General features: G+C 37.3%; 1 protein-coding gene across 6 annotated transcripts in view; it reads left to right on the top strand.

Annotated features, from left to right (window-relative positions):
• The window catches only part of LOC136847697 (galactoside alpha-(1,2)-fucosyltransferase 2-like), a 36,707-nt gene that overhangs the window by 11,461 nt on the left and 1,907 nt on the right, over positions 1–23,339 (top strand). For 3 of the 6 annotated variants that reach the window (XM_067119534.1, XM_067119533.1, XM_067119535.1), the window contains 6 exons: positions 9,359–9,430; positions 13,643–13,719; positions 15,639–16,002; positions 16,430–16,543; positions 20,441–20,526; positions 22,455–22,550. In XM_067119534.1, coding sequence (XP_066975635.1) covers positions 9,361–9,430; positions 13,643–13,719; positions 15,639–16,002; positions 16,430–16,543; positions 20,441–20,526; positions 22,455–22,550 — 807 coding nt within the window. In that variant the 5' untranslated portion in view covers positions 9,359–9,360. Of the gene's footprint in view, positions 1–4,160; positions 4,837–6,881; positions 6,961–9,358; positions 9,431–13,119; positions 13,263–13,642; positions 13,720–15,638; positions 16,003–16,429; positions 16,544–20,440; positions 20,527–22,454; positions 22,551–23,339 lie in introns of those variants that run through there. The other 3 variants (XM_067119532.1, XM_067119530.1, XM_067119531.1) reach the window with 3 other exon arrangements.

Genomic DNA, 23,339 nt, shown 5'->3' with positions numbered 1-23,339 from the left:
ATTTTTCATTTTTATAACCCATTTTCATTTTCTTTTGTTTTGTGTCATTCATTGCCTTTTTTTTGTCGTCGTGTTAATATTCTTGTGAAGAGAATGATGCTGAAGTAGTGTTGCATTATTGAGTTCCTCAGTGCTTTAAATGAAGTAACCTGGAGTCTAAGGGGATCAGAAACTCCGTCTTCACAGACATACGACAAACTTTTTACCTTAGAGACAGAGCGGTGTTTTATTACTTAGGCCTTTGGAATTCTGGAGTCCTTAGAAGGTATGCTGTAGTAAATGTGCAAGTTGATTCATTCTAACTGGTACATGAGGGGGAGTGCAGCCTTGAGCACTTCCAAATTGAATCCTGATTGCAAAAAGAAGGTAGGAACCTTTCCTTCTCCACAAGTTTAGATAGCGTTTCCGAAGGCCAAAGTAGGAATTCAAAACCTTCCTTGTGTGTGACTGCGCTATCACGTACCGGTATATATACATATATTTATGTATATATACGTATGTATACACACAAACGCACACAGATTACTGTACATGTATATATATATATACGAGTATACAATATATAGTATGTGTGTTTCATGCGTTCGAGATTTTCCAGAATATAATTGTTACCTCAGTACAACTATTCTTTTCTTTTTATTTTTGACATCCGTGTTCACTGTAAGAACTATTGAACATGATTATGCAGCACATCGTTTTAAATCAGCGTATTAAGTATTGCATTTTCTACTGCGGAATTTTACCGATTCTATCCAACGTATATTACTAAATGTAATCAAGAATTACGATTTAAAGTACGCCAATTGTGCATGAACGTATACGATTTATTTCCGTGTTTTAAAAATAGGGAATGACTTCATCCATCGTTTTGTTATAAATGCGTCTCGTCTTTTAATGCAGGGCACGGTATGCATATATCTTTTTTTAATGTAAATGCTTATATTCAGTTCCGCACGTTCTATTTTCTGTAAACAGGTCGTTTTAACTTCACTTAGGATTATTTTTTTCCTGTTTGGCGTTTTTTGTGTGTTGATTTTATCATGATTTCATAGAATGACTTTTCCTGTTTTGCTTTGTGTTGGTTTATCATGATTTCATAGAATGACTAATCCTGTTTTGCTTTGTTTGTGTTATTTATCATACCTTAGAATGACATTTTGTTTGTATTGATTTATCATGATTTCATTGAATGACTTTCCTGTTTTGTTTTGTTTGAGTTATCATAATTTTATAGAGTGACTTTTTTCCTGTTTTGCTTTGTGTTGATTTATCATCACTATCATAGAATGACATTTTTCTTGTTTTGTGTTGTCTGTGTTGATTTATCGTTTCATAGAATAACTTTTTCATGTTTTGCGTTTTTGTTTTGATTTGTCATAATTTCGTAGAATGACTTTTCCGGTTTTCCATTGTTTGTGTTGATTTGTCATCATTTCATAGAATGACTTTTTCCTGTTTTGCTTTGTTTGTGTTGATTTGTCATCATTTCATAGAATGACTTTTACCTGTTTTGCATTGTTTGTGTTGATTTGTCATCATTTTTCATAGAATGACATTTTCCTGTTTTGCATTGTTTGTGTTGATTTGTCATCATTTCATAGAATGACTTTTTCCTGTTTTGCATTGTTTGTGTTGATTTGTCATCATTTTTCATAGAATGACATTTTCCTGTTTTGCATTGTTTGTGTTGATTTGTCATCATTTTTCATAGAATGACATTTTCCTGTTTTGCATTGTTTGTGTTGATTTGTCATCATTTCATAGAATGACTTTTTCCTGTTTTGCTTTGTTTGTGCTGATTTGTCATCATTTCATAGAATGACATTTTCCTGTTTTGCATTGTTTGTATTAATTTGTCATCATTTCATAGAATGACTTTTTCCTGTTTTGCTTTGTTTGTGGTGATTTGTCATCATTTCATAGAATGACTTTTTCCTGCTTTGCGTTTTAGTATTAATTTATCATCACTTCATAGAATGAAATTTTCTTTTTTTGCGTTGTTTTTAATGGTTTGCCATCATTTCAAGGGATGACTTTTTCCTGTTTTGCTTTGTTTGCATTGATTTGTCATAATTTCATAAAAATTAATTAAAGAGTAAGAAATTTATCAATAATAGTTCATATTGTGTGAGAAAATAAATCTCGTCGCGAAATGTTATTCTGAAGTTTTAATCACTTCAGCTGTATTCACGACAAGGCATTGTCTACGTAGCTTTTTGTACAGTAAATATTTGGTATTTCATTTGATCAAACTTAAAGTGACGAGCAGTGTGAAATATGGCAAATGTTTACTGCCTCGCACACAACGAGAAGTCAGCAACATCTCATTCGGCGACAAGCGAAGTTGACAAAACCGCTTTCCCAACTCTTACAGCTAATCAGCTTTTTTTTCGGTAAACAGCTGACTTTTGCTTTTTGTTTTTGGTATATCATTCAATTCATCGATCTCTCCATGATATATGCAACATACATACATACAGGCATACATACGTACATACATAAATATTGATATATATAGATTATATATATATGTATATCTATTTATTTATATACACATACATGCACACAATTATATATTATAATATTTATATATATATATATATATATATATATATATATATATATATATATATATATATATATATGATTCTATATATATATATATGACCTGATTCTGCCGTACAAATGAAACGCGCAAGATACAATTAACACGTGTATTATCCATAATAGTTACACAGGGCCCTGTTGCTAATATGACGCTACTTAATTATGCAATTATAGTCGGAAGGTACTCTGAGGTGACACGCTCTCATCACTGTCTTTCAGGCGCGCCCCTAACCCGTCGACCACTAAACCCTTACTGATCTTGAACTTTTCAAACTGAACTTGCTTAGGTCATAGACCTCAGCTGATTGGTCTCTTATAATCGAAAGATAGGAACCAATAAGGGCCTTCTATGTATTGCACTCATATGAATGCCCACGCCAACCCCAACGATCGTGTGCTGATCACAAAGACGTACAAACAACTAGCAGATTTTCTGTTACATCTCAGACATGAATATCTATGTATATACTGTGTATATATATATATATATATATATATATATATATATATATATATATATATATATATATATATATATATATAGTGTATAAAAGCATCAAATTCAGTTTTATATATATATATATATATATATATATATATATATATATATATATATATACACACTATAGATATATATATGCGTGTGTGTGTGCGCGCGTGCGCTGCAAAAAAATATTTGCTACTTGTGTTCTTTCTCGTGAGAGCAACGTGTGTGCAGGAGCCCGCTTTGGCTTATACTGCCAACTTCATCTAAATCATCATTCTTTCAAGTCTTTTTTTTTTTTTTCCTTTCACTGACACCACTCTTAATTAATAACATATAAATAGTCTACCACTGCACTGGCGTTCCCTTCTTGAGTTCCTTTCAAGAAATCAGCTACAGCCTCAAGACGGTCAACGTGTGTTTCTTGTCACAACTCACAAGTTAGTGTTCAGCAGGTATTTCTGCCAGGACGTGTTTCATGTGCAGTTGCCAACCAGCCTTTTAACTGTGCACATCTCTATGCTCGGGCCTTTTTGTTTTGGTTGTGTTTCGATGTTTATACATATTTTGAATTCAGGTATGGGCTAGACAGGGGTATTAGGTTACCTATCGCAAAACTGACTCATTAACTCAGCTATTAAAAGTAGCAGCATTCGTAAGACGAGCGTGGCAGGTACAGGGAAAAATGTTTCATGTAATTTTATCAGTGATCTCAAATTTAATTGCGAAAATAAGGAAACCACAACATAGTCATTTTTTTATGGAACTTCAGAATATTTTGATCTATTAACTTTGAAAAATGGCAATAATAGGAGAACGGATATGGCAACTTTGCAGTCATGGCAGGTTAAAATAACTATTTTTATTCATTTTATCAATGTTAAAGGAATCGTTGAAAGAACACGCATGAGATTGTAATGCATTTGGTTAAATGCAGTTGTTTAAATACTTCTCCTATGGTGGTGAAGATGCACTCATTTTTACTGGACGGTACTTGGTAACTATGTTGCAGCACCATGTAAATGCCACTGCTGATTAAGTCACGACCCACGAGGCGGATGAGTCAGTGGCTCAGTTGTTTCTCTACCTCCGTCCTGTCAGTGTCAGTGCGAACCGTCCACCAAAGTGCCTCTTGTATCCGCTTAGTCGTTTTCTTTTTCTCGTATTAATTTTTAAAACGTTTTTTTATAAGAAATGTAGATTCCCACGCAGTTGTTACGGTCGGAAAGCTGCCAAGAATCGTTTAGCCAAAGAGCCTAATCAGTAGGAAGGCTATACAGTTGTAGGAATAAACTGAAACGAAAGTAATTGTATATGCAGGATTACATTTATACCCGTGATGTAATACGTTAGGTGTTTATCAGCTAGTGTCACAATTATATTCTGAAATCTCACATATAATGTAATAACTGTCGATGTCATAAGTTTTCGTAGTTGCACCCGCTTTGTCCGAAAATTTCATGCTTTCGTTCAAGTCTTAGCCGATTGACCTCAATTCTGGCACTCGTTCCTTGGTAGTCTTATTAGAGAATCTGTCGAAAGAATGATGAACGAACTCTGATGTAATCTCCGTACCGCAGTGCAGAAATAAAAGTAGATTAACACGGAAATTAATCCAGCGGAAATGGGATTTCGGCTGGAAAAAACGCTAGACCCACTGACGAGACACACAAACCTCATATCCTCAGCAGTAATGGGATTGCCTGCACTAGCGACGCACTGACGCCACTAGAAGTATTACGAGGGTGAGTTCTCTCTCTCTCTCTCTCTCTCTCTCTCTCTCTCTCTCTCTCTCTACTGCCACATCTTTTTATCTTGACTGAAAATTTTCCGTAATTAGAACCACACTGAGCAGACTCTGCCTCATTGCACATTATGCTCTCTCCTCCTTTTTATATTTTCCTCATGCTTCATTGTCTTCTTTCGTTTCTTTACCCTGCTAATCTTTTTATTTTTTTTGCTTGCATTTCCCCCCCATCCTCTCCCGTTCCCTCTTTTCCTCCTCCTTTTTTCCTACTCTTCTTCATTTGCCTTTCCTCCTCAGAGCTCACCCACCATTCCTTTTCATTTTCCTCGTTTTGAAGTTTTTGTCTCTCTTCTTTTCTTCTCCAAACTGTTTCTTCCCTAAACTGTCATTTCGACGGTCTTTTTCGTATTATTTTGGCCTTCCCCCTTCTCATCCATCTCAGTTACCATTTTCTGTATTCTTCATTCTACATATTCTTTTCCCTCTCTGTTATTCACCCTGATAAGCCATGGAGAAAGGTTGCTTCTTGTCTTCATTTGTGTTGGTTATAGCAGAAGCCTACGGCCCTTTGCCACCCATTGGTACTCGTAGTCAGACTCTAGAATCACATATATATGTCCTTCGTATCCTTAAGCAAAGAGTCTGATATCGTTTGTTTTCAATTATTGTATTGGCATAAGAACATTTGGCAGTGGCCCCCCCTCCCTATCCACACGCATAAGCTTTGCTAGTAGTCCTGCTCACCCGTAGAGGGTGTGGTGCCGTCAGTGCACCTCACGCAGTGCACTGTAGGTATTACTTGAGGCTTTTTGCGGCGTCCCTTCGGCCCCTAGCTGCAGCCCTTTTTATTCTTTTTACTGTATCTCCATGCATATTCTGTCTTCCATCTTACTATCCACCCTCTTCTGACAGTATTTCATATCGCAACTGCGAAGTTTTCCTCCTATTACACCTTTGTAATCTCTTACTCTCAATTTTCCTTGAAGCGCTGAGTGACCTCATAGGTCCCAGCGCTTGGCCTTCGGCCTAAATTGTATATGCTATGTACCTATAGCGTAACCAAGCTCAGCATGATAACTAGTGTATTTTTACTTTTTATTTTCGCAAGAAGCATCATTGTTTCAGTTCAGTGATTGTAGGGTTGTTGGATTTGGAATATAATCGTTCAGTATGGCGATGATGCAACTCTTGTGGGTGTAGTCAGGCCCCTGGGTGTAGTAGTCTCCACTTATGAGAACTGAAGCTGCCCTCAGATTATTGAATGGTGTAGTCGGTGAAGTATGAGGCTGAACTCCAGTAAAACGAAAACACCACTGATTAGCGGATCTCCTACAGATTTTTCACCCCATCCTCCCCTTCATGTGGATGGGACTCTGCTGAATGAGTCTGAAGATTTAACTGTTCTAGGTGTAACTTTTGACTCACATCTTGCTTTTGAGAAACATCTTGTGAAAGTGTCAGCAAATACCGCACGAAAGTTAGGTATTGTACATAAGGGCTCATATATTTATGACTGATAAAATCAGTGCAACCTGTTTTAGGTCATTTGTGCTCCCTTTACTAGAATACTGTTCTCCAGTGTAGTTGTCTGCTTCTGCCAGAGATTTATCACTGGATAGAGTGGTTCGTAGAGGTAGGTTTTTGTTTCCTAACATTAATAGTTATGACTTGGACCATCGACGGATGGTCTCCTGTTTGTAAATTTTTCATAAGTTGTATTTTAAACAGAGATCTTTCACATTCACAGTTGATTCCTGATCCCCTTTTCCTGCCGAGAGCAACCAGATTTGCTGAGCAGCAGCACCAATAAGCAGTAAGCATCCTCACCAATAAGCAGTAAATGTGCCTCTCTGTCGAACTTCACGGTTCCAGAGGTCATTTATTCCCCACACCGTTGGACTGTGCAGCAGTCTCCTTGATGATGTCGTACAATTGGAACTTCAGAAGTTTACTGCCAAGAACCTTAAGTAACGTCTAATGTGCACCGCTTGAGATTCCCTACGGGAATTCTAGGGTTGGGACAGGGCCCGTTGTTGAGGGGCCTTTCCTGTTTCTTTTATGACCTGTGATGCCTTCAAATGTGCACAAACTTCCCAAGTTCAAGAATTTCTAGTGAAGAGGGGTAATCATAGTTTAAGTTCCTCTCTTTATACCATACGTCTTGACAACGTTTCTCCAATTATGCTTCCTCCTTATTGGTACTATGTCTGTCTCTCCTTTAGATAAATGAGAAAATTTTTCGCCGTTTTTGAATGATTCGTTTGTAGTTGATTCCACCGCAACCGTTCACCAGCACAGTGCCTTTTATTATTTCAGAACGGAGAAGGTTATTCATGTATCTGAAGATGGTATCTCTTTCTGGTTTCTCAAGAACTTCGGGGTTAAACGTGTCCTTTTTTTTTCTCTTCCCATACAACTTATCTATGCCTGTCCTTGTGGAAGGACATCCTTGTACAGACCACTTCTGAGAGTATGACCATTTGAAGCATTTTTATTATCGTCGTATTGTTTTTTTTTTTTTTCTAGGTAAAGCCTTTGAAAATACTTGATGCATCCCTTCTAAACCAATTAAAAATCTCAAAGCTCTTTCTCATCAGTATGCTGCCCCTAACATCTGGTCAACCTCTTTCAGTAACTTGAGGAAACTGTATGGAATTGCTCTTGATACCTCAAGGCTTTTGCCAGGGTCCAGCGAAGGATGCGGTGGTCATGATTTAACTCGCAAAATCAATTCCAAGTTTCTTATCTGACTCGCTTATTTTGTTGTGGTTAAGCGTCTTCCATCTTGCAACCTTCTTTTCTTGTTTTCCTCAGACATTCTCTCTACCCTGCTCTTTTTTTCTCTTTTTTTTCCCTTAAGTTATCAGTAGCCACTTTCAACAAGTCTTGTTACTATTCCTATTCTCATTCAAATGATTCACTGTTCATAAATCTTCCTCCTCTTTCTCTCATCTCTTTGGATATTAATTGGCATTCACGCTTAATCCAGCGTGATGATAAGTAAATAAATGTTCAAAGATAATCGTGCCTAAGTGTACGTTAAAGCAAAAGAACTCAGTTCAGTGTGTACGCGGTTCAATTAAAAACATTGCTTTTTATGGTTACCTCTCATTAGAAGGTAACTTTATGTGGTAACCTAGAATCTAGGTTACCACATAAAGTTACCTCTAATGAGAGGTAACCATAAAAGCAATGATTTAAAATATTAAACCGCGTCCACACTCTGAACTGAGTTCTTTTGCTTTAATGTACACTTGGGCACGATTTTCTTTGAACATTTATTTACTTATCATCACGCTGGATTAAGCATGAACGCCGATTAATACTGTAGACGGTCCACTGGCCACCGATGCACTCAGTTGGTTTTTCCTTAAAGCCCCAATTTTAAACAGAATTTTCATAAGCTTTGCATTTCAGGTGTATTTTTCTAGATGAGAAGAAAAGGCGCAGAATTTGATATTTTTTGTGTAAAAGTAAGGGTTTTACATTCAGGTTCCTTTTTTTTTTTTTTTTTTTTTTTTTTTTTTTATCAATCACAGTCGGTTGTAAAACCACTTTTCACATCATCCATATTCCCCTACTCTGTCATTTCTTGATCTTTGATTACAGCTCTGAAAGGCCCTCTTAGCCCCAAGTGCCTGGGCTTCAACCCATTTGTCATAAAAAAAAAAAAATACAGTGAGTGGGGAGAGATTTACATTTTAGAAATTTAGAAACTTAAAGTGTTTCAGTGGATCTAGAAGTTATATATTTGATGGGTTTTACATTAAGATACAGCATTTGTCCAACTTTCTCTTTTAAATGAAGTGATACCTTCAGTTGTTCAAAATGTGCCACAATACATAATTCATTCAGTACCAAAAGTATCAGCTCGACTTTGAAATCCTGAGAGATCGTTATTTTTTTTTTTTATTTCCTCTTTGTGGTTGTAATGAAGCAAGCATGTAATGAGGTAGTGTGTTTACAAAGGATTGCTCGTATCACAAAGGAGGACATTGAAAAGTCCTTGACGAACAGAATACATCGTAGTTTGGTAAACCGTAATCGGTATGAGACAAGAAGCTGTAATAGTGCAAGCTGCTTGAGGGTTCGACCACAAAAAAAGAAAAGGTGAATTGAGTTGAGAAACTGCGCACGTCGCATCAGGTAGTTGTCCTTGAAGACTATTGGTCATCATCAGTAGATTATATATATATATATATATATATTTATATACATACAAATACATATACATTTGTATACATGAATGATCTAAACCAACCACTACTAACTTCCCAAGCTAGAAATGTTGATATATCCGAAGAGTTATATTTCAGTTCTCTTAACAGTCTTAGAAGGGCCACGATCCGTAATGAAATTAGGTCTGCAAACTTTAAAATAGAACTTCATTTTATCTTCTCTATTCGGAGGCGTGTCAAAGGTAATATATAGGTCGACATTAATACCATCACAAAAACTGAGCGAGATTTGAGGGCATAGTAACTTAACCGGAATTATTATTGTTATATATTTCTTTGCAGATATGAAGTTGACTGGTCAACAGGCATGCTTCTTAGCAGTAATCTCTCTCACATTCTTCTCAGTCTTCACATGTAAGTAATTCTCCGAAGAGCAATACTTTCCCTAAAGTTAAGAGAGAGAGAGAGAGAGAGAGAGAGAGAGAGGGGGCAGGTAATAAGTATAAGCATATACGAATGTACTGTAGGCGCTGCGTAGTGGAAATTAATTGGATTTGTTGTGAAGTTAGTTTATAAACTGAAAAGTCAGGGAATGAAGGAGGTCAGTTTGGCTCGTTTAGTTTTTAATCGTGCTACTATAGCAGAGTCCACCTAGCTTTGCAGCAAAGCCCCGCCTACTGCACGCCAGTGATTGGCTAGCTTACGAAGGTGGAATGACGTCACACTTACTATAGCAGAGTCCACCAAGCTTTGCAGCTAAGCTCCGCCTACTGCACGCCAGTGATTGGCTAGCTTAAGAAGGTGGAACGACGTCACACTAGTTGACAGTCCAAATGATTACCAGTACGGGATTTGACTCCATTCAGAATGTTGAGTTTTGTGCATGAATCATGACACCACACATATGAGTTCCCGGAATTGTGAAGTATGCAATTGATATCTCCGATAAAAGATATATTAAGTTATATATCATTATGAGGATCTTGGACCATTTCGTCAGTGCATCTTTTTTTATCATGCCCAGCCTAAATACACAAGCATTTAGTTTTTAAAATGGTGTTGGCCTACATAAGTGATCCACATAGACCTCATTAATTAAAATGAAGTATAGACTTATGCAGTCATGGCAAATGTTAATATCATTGAGAGATTAAGCCTACACGTCAATTTCTTATCGCAAATAGTTTTCTACCCTTACCTGTTGGAAATAGAGCAACTTGTGGAGTTGAAACGACTATATTAATTACGATATATAATGTAGGCTATATGCTTAAAGTGGAACGTACACGTATAAGCAAGTGCACATACTGTGCACATACACGCGTGGATGACCATAGTAACTGTAACGCCACTTATACCACAGAGAATAAAAGTAAAACTTGTGGGCACGTAGCCGTTGGCACACACAGATCAATCATAGGACTGTCTCAGCCTTACACACAACTATCAAACTGCTCTCAATGAACTCTATTGAAAATATTAATTTACAAAAGGGATAACCAATTATAGTACTATGATGAGTAAATATAAGGCTGCTGTTGTAGCATCTCTATGAAATTGAAGGCTATGGTAGGAAGGCATCATAAGATACCGTACTTAATGAAATAAGAAGAGAAATAAATGACAGCTGAAAAATTTATTTATGAGATTTTTCCAAACCAGTCTGCGAGTAACCCATGATTCAATTGCTTTTGGGGACATTCTTGTAGATTACCCTGTTGGACAAAAGGGTACATAAGAGTCAGTAAATGTTTCTCTCTCTCTCTCTCTCTCTCTCTCTCTCTCTCTCTCTCTCTCTCTCTCTGTTGCTAGGAGAATATTCTAGCGTAGACTATATTCATAAAGATCTCGATTACTTTTAATTAAAACAAATTACTAAATTTCAGTTAACAAGAGTAGACAGATAATTTTTTGCGCCAGTATTTTATGAATAAGTCTGTGTTTATTTTGCAATGTTAGGTTACCATATGCAAATTTTTCGAAGACTACAAGCACCATAACAGCAACAACAAAAGAATAACCACAACAAGAGCCAAAATAAAAACGGCTGAATATAAGATTGGCTTATAATCCAAACGCCATAAAAACATAGGACATTATATGTCTGTCATTTTTTATGATCCTATTGTTTCGAAAGAAGGAAATGTCCTTAAGAAAATTCTCAGCAAATTATATCCAATATGACTCGTATAGCCTATCATACTGTAACTTTAAGGTAAACATAGGCCTTTTCTGGCTTTGTAGAGTGCAGTCACTGCGTGTCATCCCTCCGAATGTGTAAACGATTGCAATGAAATTGATTTTATGACTATTAAAATGTAAAAATTTCCTGAAATCAATATGAAATACCAGTCTGCATAGCTCTGAGAAAGTCTTGGTGTTAAGTTTAGAATGGCGAACACGCTTGACAATATCAGACGGTTATGGTCATTGTCCAGTGATTCAAGTGCACCGATTCGAACGCAGACATTCAACCGTCACCTCCCTATGCAGGTGAACCTCATTTACGATAAAAACAACATTGCAGCATCGCGCAACACTCCTGAATATCATGTTTTCCTCTTTTTTTTTTACCATTTTTAGGGAGGTGTGTATTATGATTTTATTGCAGGGGATAATATAACGTTTCCTTTTGATAATTAGCAGAACGTATTTTAGTTCGGTAAAACAACCATTGCTAAATAAATGAAGATGAAAAGAACCACAGGTTAACCACTTTTCGGAACCATTGCCAACCAATCAGCTTCAAGGAATGGTCGTGACGCAATCAGTGGGCGGGACCTAGCTGCAACGCATGGTGGACTTTGCTATAGTCCACGTTAAGTATACCTCAGTTAGAAAGTGATTTTTTCCACACTATTTTGTTGATGAAATAGACTGGTTTTACTGCTTTGAATAGGTCATGATACTTGACCTTGTAAAGAGTGCAAGGAAAAGAAACTCTTGATGGGCACCAATTGTTACATCAATATTGCACTTCAAAATTTTGTCAGTTTTAAAGAATATTCCCTGACGAGCTTGTTGGCGCGCGCTGGAACGGCACCGCTGTCCCCCCTACCCTCCCGATCCCCTCCCTACCCCGCCCCCACTCGGGGCGGACAAAAAGGTTTGCAGGAGGAGGATGGATGTCGCCCCTACCCGCCTGTTCCCCTACCTACCCCGCCCCCACCCGGGGCTGACAAACCGGTTTGCAAGGGGTGGGTGGCTGTGTCATACCTCCCCTACTGTCACCCGGGGGAGGACAAACAAGATCCAGTGGGATTTTATTATAGGTAATCCAATAGTATAAGCATCTTTAGCCAGTAACTGGGTGTTTATGAATACATAAGAACATTTCCCTGCGTGTTGATGCTATATGATGCGTCCATTTATACTGCTGTTCTTGAGCAGGTGCCCAGTGAACACAGCACCACTCACATTCCAAACCCATTTCTGTTATGGGAGATTTTCCGCAGCAGATTGGCAAGGTTTCTGCACAAGGCGAGGTTGCTATTTGCCACCGGTTCTTGAGTTATAACACTCACTGACAGGAAAAAATAATATTGATTTTAAACACTCATAACTGCAACGTAAAATAAGGGTCTTTGTAAAGCAAACAAAGTTATGGTAGTCAGATAAGTATAAACAGAAGACACGCACACTGCACGTTTCATGGGAGGGGGTATCTTACTTGCTCATCCCTAGAAAGAATTTAAAAGAAATGGACTTAGGTAAAAAGACAAAGGGTTGGATGGACTTGGGTAAAAAGACAAAGGGTTGGATGGACTTGGGTAAAAAGACAAAGGGTTGCAGGTCTTGAAAAGAATGTATAGGCCCCTACTCATGAAGTATGAAATATGGGAATCAGAACGCAGGAGCAGGATGGGTATTCTGCAGCGCTGAGGAGGACAAAGGGAACGCCAGCTGAAGGAATAATTTTGTTAAAATGATTAGTGGACTGACTTAATGATAAAAGCTGGCGTTGCAACTTTTGACGTCATAGACGTTTAAAACATCACGGTCATTAATAACATTAATGAAAAAGAGGATATGGGAAATCTCTCCCGCAATTGCACTTCTCTCTGAGAACTCAGAAACAGTGGTAGCTACCCTCCACGTCCTATCAGTTGGGAAGGAAACATGCTCGCGACCAGCATGCTCCGTACACTCAGTGGAACCAAGCAGGGGTTGCTCAGTTGTTATCAATCCTTACATTTTGTGCGTCTGTGTGGCCAGTTACATTGCCTTCGACTTGGATGCTATGACTGTGAGTGAATGGCAAAATAGGCCTTACATCGCTTTTTAACTGTATGTAAGGAAGGTGTAGTTATAAAGCACTTCATGTTTGTACAGTACTCTAGTCCAGTTAAGGAAATCGTACAATATGTCATGCCAGAACTGTAAAATTGTTACATATCCGAAAATAAGTATGAGATTTTGGAAAAACTGTACTTGATTTTTTTTTAATACCAAATTGGATTAATTCCTTGTACAATAACATTATCAAAAAAGCCTTCAAATAATCAGCTGAGTTTTCGATGATAGTAGAGATATGCGGCTAACTTTACGGACAAATTTTAGAATATTGTTTAGTCTCTGTGCTATCCATTACAATAATCGTATGTAATATAATTCATCGTTTTCCAGATTTCTTTTCGAAAAGTCCCACAAATTTACAACGACCCAGGGTAGTCAACATTGTAACGACCTTACGAGGCTTTCAGGTAAGAGGTTTGTTTCTTTGCGTTGATTTTACATGGAAGACATGAGCAAAAACTTTCAGGCTGTTCAGAATCAACTCGACACTTGCTTACGAGTATCTGTGTTTATTCTTATCTCGCCAGCTATTTCCTGAAGAAATTGCGCAATTTTTCAGTCTCCTGTGATCTGTCCCCCGGTGTATGGAATACTGTTACATTGCTTTGATTTTCACGTGTCCATTGTTGAGGATAATTGCATTTGTCACATATTTTGTTGTTCTCATTTCATATCTTTTAGGAAAGAATCCTGGTGTATGCTTGCTGACTTAGTATGTGCAGTAATATAGAAATATGGTAATTTTTCTATTTGTTTCGCTTTTTAAAATAACATCTTGGATTAATTTCGCCAATGGCCAGTGCACCATGCCGTATTGTTTAATCATGTGCAAAAACCCGCACCCTAATTATTTATGTATATATTTTGAAGGATACATCGTCCCATTTCACTGAGTTGCTGAAATTGTTTTATCTGTCAAGTATTATATATACAGTGCACTCTGACTTTCAGTGTATATACTATCTTGTAAGCAATTTGTTCGATGCACTGTCATTCAAATTCTCTTGTGATTGCTTGGTTGAGCTAGAGAAATGTCCATCTTATGGAACAGTACGGTGGAGAACAGATCATTCACAGTATTATTTAAATAATCTTACAGTGACCACGTGCTCCAGAACTCGATCTTCCCATGTAATTTCATTTTCTTTTTCCCTCTTTATAACTGCACTAAACTAGTGTATTTTCCTGGTCTTTAAAGTTATAGGAATGTCCCATTATAATTCGAATCATCAGGGATTTGACTCATCTGTCTGCACCGTTTATTCTAAGAACCATTTTCTCACAGACCTTTCCCTGTACTTTCATTTACCAGCGAGTTCTAGGTAGCTTCTAGACCGATCTCATCCTAGCACAGCCTTGCAGAAATGATAAAAGCCAGTGGCCCTCGTGGCAGAGCCATTGCCAACTTGATGAAAATCACTAACATAGGTACGATTAGTTTTTTTATTCAAAATACTCACTTTCAGGTAGCCCTAAGCAAGCCAAGCCTTACTGCCTTTGCCTCACGTGATGCACGACAGTTAACACGCAGTGTAGGAAGTGACGATACCTCTGCTGGTCCTGCCTGTAGGTTTTGCTGTTCCCCTAAATTAATCAGCATGCCCACCCCTTGCAAGAAGAGCCAGAGAACTGTCAACTTTTCTCTACCTTCTCTCCACTTTGTAACTACGCTTTTGGACGATGCAAGTTTTATTAGCCTAGAACGACTTGCTAGGCCCCTTGCCTCATCATCTACCAGTGATCCCTCTCCCCTCTCTCTCTGACAAGTGAGAGGAGCAATTTGATCCACTAACATCTAACATATACCGAGGTGTAAGATTGTCTTTATCCTGCTGCAGTTTTGTACTTTCGTTTCACTGACTTTTGTGAAATGGTCGTAAGGGATTTCCTCAGATCATCTCGATTTGTAGTTATGTGAAATATCTGTCCCCTGTTTTTCTTTCTCTTCTCAGGTGAATTCATTTGCATACCAAAAGTTATAGTATCGTGGCCCATGTACGTGAATGGTTACTTGCGTGCATGAAGAACAATTATAAATTGTAGATTGATTTTAAAATCAGCAAACACAGAGGAGTACAGGGAGTACTTCGTTATAAATACACGTTTATATTTGTGTTCTTGCGGCAAGATTATTTCATATAAAATTACTTATTTCTGGATTTACGTCCAAGGTTGTTATAGAATGAATTCTGTTGCTAAAAACATCCGATCCTGTCCAAAAAGATTATTTTTATATATTGAGGGTCACATTCAGTCATGTTTCTAGAGTATATGACACTGAAGTTACTGATGTTGAGTGCTTTGTTTTTTTTTTTTCTTTTTACAGGAAGCAGAACCAGAGCAACTCTCAGTTCAGGTGGCAGAGAGTAAACTTCAACTTGCAGAGAGCAAACCATCAAATATTTCGCTAGTCACCAGTAGACCCCTGGAAAAGAAGTGTAACGTTTCGACGGAGCCAGTATTGTCTATTGTCCCTTGGCAGAGAGTGACTTACCCAGGGAAACTATGGAAGGGCCTCCAACTCCCGATGATAACCATTGGAAGCTCTGGAAGGCTTGGGAACCTCATGGGGAATTACGCTTCGATATTCGGCCTAGGTCGCGCTTACAACACGACTGTGAGGATTGACGTGGCGTTACAGAAGCAGCTCGCTAAGATATTTCCACGTATCACGATCCCCTCCATTGACAGTAAGTAGAAAGGTATCCTGCCTGTTGTTTAAGTGAGAGGACTCTTTGGGTCATTTCTGTCCGTTGAGGTTTTAACGTAAGTGGCGTCATTTTCAAAAGTTTGACTGAGGACGACACCATAGTGTACGAAGAAAATTGAGCAATGTATTTTTACCATCACTGGAAAAGAATGAATTTGTTATTTCATACATTGAAATTTCCCCACGTTTAGAAAGATAAGATAACAATGCTTGCTTCATCCGCAGTGTCACGTTCACAGAGGAAACCAATTGTACAGTAGATATGAAAGCTTCCATGACAGTGAAGTGCGATAAGATAGATATTTTGTGTGAATGTGCACGTGACGTTTGAAGGAGGCAAGAAAGTTTATTTTAGTCGATGCCCGTGGTTAATTCAGCCTTTTCCGGTTCGTTTACTCCCCCCGTAGCAAATGCATCCATGGCAGAGTTACAAAGCCTGCCCTACCTCGGGAATTACGTCTATGGGGACAAAGAAGCAGCGGCAGCTGGTCTCTTAGGGGCCCACGCCTTCCTCGCCAAAGGTGAGTCAATCTGTAACGGATAATAACTCCAGTTCCGTCTGCTTATCTGTCTTAGTTTTGCTTGTCTGTCAGTCTGTCTGTCTGTCTGTCTGTCTCTCATGAGTTGTAGTAGGCTGATTTCAGGAATATTCATAGAAGGGTAGGCGTTGTATCGAGAAGTTAAGCGGATTTTCAGACGGAAGAACTTGGTTGTTTTCCCGTTCTGTGTATACGTCTGTTTATTAGACCATTGTTTGGGTTCCGCGTTTTGAGTTCTTGTGGTTAGATCGTTAAAATCGACGTGTTATTGTTTATAAGCGTGAACGCTTTTCACCCTGTATGAATCAAATAGTTATTTTGTATTCGTAGCCTATTTACCACCCTATGTGCGATCATGCACCCACACACACGCACACGTGCATACATACATACACATATTTAAATATATATAGGTATATATATACATACATATATATATATATTATATATAATATATATATATATATATATATATATATATATATATATATATATATATATATATTTATCATATCACACACACACAAGCATACATACATACACACATACATGTACAGTATATATATATATATATATATATATATATATATATATATATATATATATATATATATATATATATAACATCACCTTCATATACAATCAGTGCTACAAACGTCCTTTAATCACTCACACATATTTTCATATATAGCATACATGGACTTATTATCAACTAAAAATTCCCCTTCGGTAACATATATGAAAATATATTACTTCTGGAGGTAGAGTGAATTGATATTAAAAAGACGTTTGTAGCTTGATTATATATATATATATATATATATATATATATATATATATATATATATATATTATATATATATATATATATGTAGATATATATGTATATATGTATAATTGATATAGGTATATAGATATACATAGATATATAGTTATGTATCCTACACAGAAAAATTATATTTTTCAGCAAATACAGTTTCAGCGCGAAAAAACGGGTAAATAGGTGAGTAAGGTATACGAAGGCGGGTATCAGAGACTTTTGTCGGAACATGAACATCTAACCATTAATCTGCACCCTTCCGATTAGAAAGCAGGCGCTTGGAGCGCTTGCTTGAGAATAAGTCGTAAAATTAAATCTACCAAATAATTGGAGTTCTGTTGTCCTCTTGACAGGCTCGTAAGTGATTGCAAATAGCAAATTACTAAATCTTCCCGTTACGCGGACAATTGCTCGTGAACAACACACTGGACTCAGAGTGAATGCTTTACCCCGTATGAAAGTTGCCGAGTTTTCCGATTCGCATTGCGCGAGTCACTTTTTCTCATTTGCTGGTTTTGCAATGGACCTGTCAGACGGCCGTGTTGACGTAAATATCGTAGCACTCTTTGCAAGATGTTTTATATACAGTAGAATCGACCCCTTCCTCGAGTAAACATCATTTGGCAAGCCTTAGTGGTTTTTGCATGGCGTAAAATGAATTGTTTACAAAGCATAACACTCCCAAGAAAGACCTTTTTTGGTCGTGAGACTATCATGCAGATAACTGAATGTCTCAAATCTTTTGACGTCCTTTTTTATCATCCAGAACATTGGGGTTCCCAGTGAATCTTTATTTAAACAAGAAACAAGCACGTTCCAGTGTGATTAAAACACCATGGACTGTCCATTGCGAAGAAATTTATGTTGCTGAGGTTAGCCAGTCAATTTTGTTCAAAGATTAACTGAAATCATTGATCTGAGAGTTCAGGCCTTTCAAAGGCAGTATGAACCAGTCAAGAGGGCACTGGAAACTGGATCATGTGGACGAGCTCATTTTATGGCCAGTCCTTAAACAAGTGATTCATGAGACCTTACACTTGAAATGTAGTTGTAAATATAATTGAGAAGTTAATTTGATAGGAAGGAAGGGAAAATAATATTTGGGAGAAATATGGTCTAGGTTAGGTGCAGTAAGGTGGGGAAAAATTTAGGGGTTTGCGTATTTCGAGAAATTCTAAGCTTAGTTGCTTAAGAGAAATAAAAGGATGATACCAATTTGAACGAGTTTACACAGGGATAAATAAAGTAATCCAGGACGTACTTGCTGAAAGAAAGGGAGGGAATGTTGAACATTTTAGGGGTGAATCTGACCACATACTAACGTGAGAAAAAGTTGAGTGTCAGAGAAGTGAATTTACAGAGATGAAGGTTAATGAGAATGTGGATTTAGATTAAAATAAAATACGCAAATGGAAAGAATCTGCCCGAAGAATTATTAAGGCAAAGGTTAGAAGAATGCCGATCTGAATGATAATAAATTTAAGAATGCTTCTGGAAGAGGCTGTTGAGTATAAGGTGCTATTTAAGAGGTCAGAGATTGAAAAGATGTCTGTTTATGGATGCGGTATAAGTGTAAGTATTGTTGATTGGCTGACCTGGTTGTTCAGGGTAAGTCTGGATGAGGGAAAGGTTTCATATGAAGGCGTGAGAGTAAGATGACAAAAACTCTAAGTGCAAAGTTGTGGGATAAGAGAATCATCTGTAACTGCAGTGTGGAGTCCTTTTTTTTTTATACTGAAGAGTAGCTGCAATGATTACTGAAAGTTTAAAATTGTTTGTAAAAGAATATGCAGGTAATAGGAAACTAGGAAGACGGAGCACTGGATGTTTATATAGATGATGGAAGAATGAAAGCTGTTGGTTCATAGAGATATTCAGGATCAGAGTAACAGATAGTAGGCCCACAAGTGTGTGAAGCTAGGAGGGCAGCAGAGTGTATGCAAAAGGTATGGAGGAGAAGATTAATGTTTATGGGAGCCAAAGTTGGGCTGTATTAAGGAAGGCTCGATTTAAAAAGACAAAAAAAAAAAGTGTAGATCGGGCGTGTAAATGAGAAAAAAAAAATACTTAACAATTTTGAGGTGAATTGTTTATGTAGTGTGTGGACTAAGGACTGACGGGATGAGAAGTTTAGAGATATGATGCCATGGTTACAAGTTAGTGTTGCTGTAAGAAGCAGTGATTTTAGACGGTCTGTGCATGTGCCGAGAATGGAGGAAGAGAGTTTTGTGAAAAGTGCCTTCAGTAATTCAAGAATGTAGGAGGAAAGAGGAGAGAGATATGTAAAAGACTGTATAGATGGAAAGGAAAGGTTCTGAGTTAGTCTCCTTTTTTTTTTTCATCCAGAAAAGGAGAATCAATACAAGATTGACACATTGGCTATGGCGGCTGAGGTGCTGCTGATGAGACTTCTTTGGAGACATTTGAAGGGCAAATATTGTGTATGTTCAAACAGTCAAAGTAAGAATGTTCCAGCATCGTCTGTGGAGCCTCCTTATGTTGTGGGAATTTTTTTTTTTTTTTTTTTTTTTTTTTTTTTTTTTTGCAATGAGGAAAATATAGTCAGTCGATTACCATTCATATCTTTCTTGAGGGGATGGTACCAAGAGATACATTATAAATGTATTGTGAATGTGTCAGTTCATTTGATAGAAATCATTTCCCATATATGTATTCATGTTTGTGTATGCACACAGTTATATCACAATAGTTGGATTGTTTATACATACAGTTATATCAAAATAGATGGATTGTTTATACATACAGTTATATCAAAATAGATGGATTGTTTATACATACAGTTATATCACAATAGATGAACTCCTTAACTATTTACTTTTTACTTTGGGTCACACATTCAAGAGTATATAATGATTATTTTCCTTTACCACCAAGCCTTGAATCTGTTCAGAAGTAAACAGAGTCAAAGTGACTAGCATAAGATATATAAAAAAAAAAAACGCACTTTGTCAGATTTTGATTCATTGCTGACTTTGAACACTCTTGCTTTTATTTTGTACAATAAAATGTTTTGAAGAGTTTATTATTTGTGTTTTCAGGATATCCAATAGAGATACAGCTGTTCCATGCATATGGCTGTGAAATTAGGAATGAATTTACATTTGCACCAGACATACAAGAAAAGGTGAGGCACATGTTGGGAAGTAGCCGTACAGTAGACTCATAGAATTTCATTCGGCAGAATTGTTTGAGCCGTATAGTGCGAATCCTGGTATGTGTATGTGTGTTCGGATACTAGTGTTGCGGGAAACATGTATAGAGCGGGGAAATGTTCAGTCAGAACATTTTTAGGGAATGTTTTCAATGCATCATTTCCATAACTCACCTAACCTAACCTCACCTAAACTGTGGCACCATGTACTGCCCAACTAGGGTGCTTTTGGCCCTGGACCCCCTTTAGCCATGTTGAAAGATTATGCCAGAGGTGCTGACAGGTTGCTATGCCCTGGATTAGGTCAGAATAGGAAGTATCGAGCTAATTGGGCCCCTCCCTCCCTCCCACCCTCCCATTGCACTGTGTCTACATATGTGGAAGGCTCAAATTATTGATATTTTTGGGAATAGCACTCTCCTGAAAGTCACTTAGTGGGATTATTCATATTGCATTATATATATATATATATATATATATATATATATATATATATATATATATATATATATATATATATATATATATATATATATATATATATATATATATATATATATATATATATATATATATATATATATATATATACACACACATCTCTGTAAAATACACAAACGCATGTATATGCTTTTAGAAAAATCCAGAAGTTTCACAGTCGTTAATTTTCTGTCTTTCAACGCACAAAAAAATCTTCTCTTATTTTTCGGAGCCGCAGCTTTGATTACATGACCACTGCACAAAAATGTGATGGTATTTTTTTTTTCTTTTTTATGCGAATGGCGAAGTCGTAACCTCCTCTGTAGGTCCCTTTGTGATTTTTTCCCCTAATTTCTTTTTAGCCGAATCGAAGATGCCAAACACTGGTTACATATTAATGGTAGATGGGATCCCGAGTACGCAACTACCTGGATGGGGAGTTTGAAGTTTAGTTTCGCACAACTGGAAATTTTGGAGCAGGTCAAAACTGGTCTTTCTGTGAGTGGAGAGGAAGAGAGAGTTTGAGAATTGCTCTGTCAGAAAATGATTGTTGTTTGATTGGTTGATTGGAGGAAATGGGTCTGATTTCTCTTTTCTAAATAATGCTTATTTTTTTCCTTTTAGACCATTCGGAAATTAGTATAACACTTAGTTTGTTTAAATCTGTTCACAGTAATGTGTTCATATGAAATAAAAACATTGTTCTCGAAATAAATTGACTTGAATAACGTCTCTGTTTTGACGAACTGGCTTATCCCATTTTTGTTTGTTTTTTTGTTTTCCATTCAAAGTGTCTCAGTTTTTGATACTGTATAACATATCAAAATTTCAGCTGTCTGCGTTGTCAGATTTTCCTACAAATTTTCCCCCGTAGGGGGTTACTGCCGACAGTGCACCTCACCCGGTGCATTGTAGGTATTTCTTAAGGTTCTCTGCAGCGTCCCTTCGGCCCCTAGCTGCAACCCCTTTCATTCCTTTCACTGTACCTCCTCCATTCATATTCTCTTTCTTCCATCTTGCTATCCACCCTCTCCTAGCAATTGTTTGAGAGTGCAACTGCGAGGCTTTCCTCCTGTTACACCTTTCAAACCTTTGTACTTTCAATTTCCCTTTCAGCTGTGAAAGACCTCATAGGTCCCACTTTTGGCCTTCGGCCGAAATTCCATATCCCATTCGATATTCCATTCCTACAAAATTTCCACAAACGATGAGCCAGTTAGAAGCTCTGAATAATATCAAAATCTCTAAAGCCGATTTTCTCAGAATGAGGAAAGATTGGCTTACGCCAGCTCGTCAAACTAGGGACGATAATTTACATTCACAGTTGCAGTATTTTTTTTTATATAAACATTTCCTTGCGTTCTTAATGTCTCGGGCAATTTTAATGTTTTTGTTTTCCGTCTTCATTGTGACCTTCACAGGTACGTCAGTTTTGGTTGGCGAAGAAGAACCTCATCACAGATACCGTTTTGGTTGGTTTCCACATAAGACGAAAGGATTACCTGAAGTATGTCAAGGTAAGTATTTTTGGCGTATCTTTTGATAAGGCTTAACCGCATGGAAAATTTGATAGTGAGTACGCTAGTTATTGTTACACACATTATACACACACGTATGTATGTATATATATATATATATATATATATATATATATATATATATATAAAATATATATATATATATATTTATTATTATAAAATCCACGTCAGAAGGTGAGTGAAGACCGGGACTTTGAACAAGTACTTTCGTAGTTTATTCCACATTTTCAAGTTCACACTGAATACAAAAGATTGTTGTTTTTAAGATTAAGCCATCCTTGTGCTGGCACGGGCTCTTGCTCCTAGAGCAGCCCGTAAAAATTACAAAAAGAAATTGACAGAGCCTTATATACAAAAACAGAATGGGGGGGGGGCGGATTTGCAGTTTGTTAATCTTGGCAGCATGATCTTTAAACAAGAAAGACAGGGAAGAAGGATCAAGGGATAATCCAGGGTGGAGATTAACATTCCTGGTGGAAGTAGCTTCAATAAACAGTTTCTAGCAGATTCCTTTTCCCAATGGTCCCTTGATCCTTTGTCCCTGTCTGTTTAGTTTCAAGAACATGCTGCCCAGATTAACAAACTGTAACCCCCGCCCCACTTCTGTTTTTGTATATAAGACTCTCTCAATTTTTTTGTATTTGGTGTAAACATGAAAATGTCGGATAAACTACGAAAGTGCTTGTCCAAAGTCCCGGTTTCCGCTCACCTTCTGACGGGGATTTTCTGATATTCTCCAGCACGTGTCCCTTCGTGCTGCATTGGATA

This window comes from Macrobrachium rosenbergii, chromosome 17, assembly GCF_040412425.1.
Source record: "Macrobrachium rosenbergii isolate ZJJX-2024 chromosome 17, ASM4041242v1, whole genome shotgun sequence".
NCBI classification, from domain to species: Eukaryota; Metazoa; Arthropoda; class Malacostraca; order Decapoda; family Palaemonidae; genus Macrobrachium; species Macrobrachium rosenbergii.
Note: the sequence above shows the minus strand (reverse complement) of the source record. Positions and strands in the feature narration are given on the sequence as shown.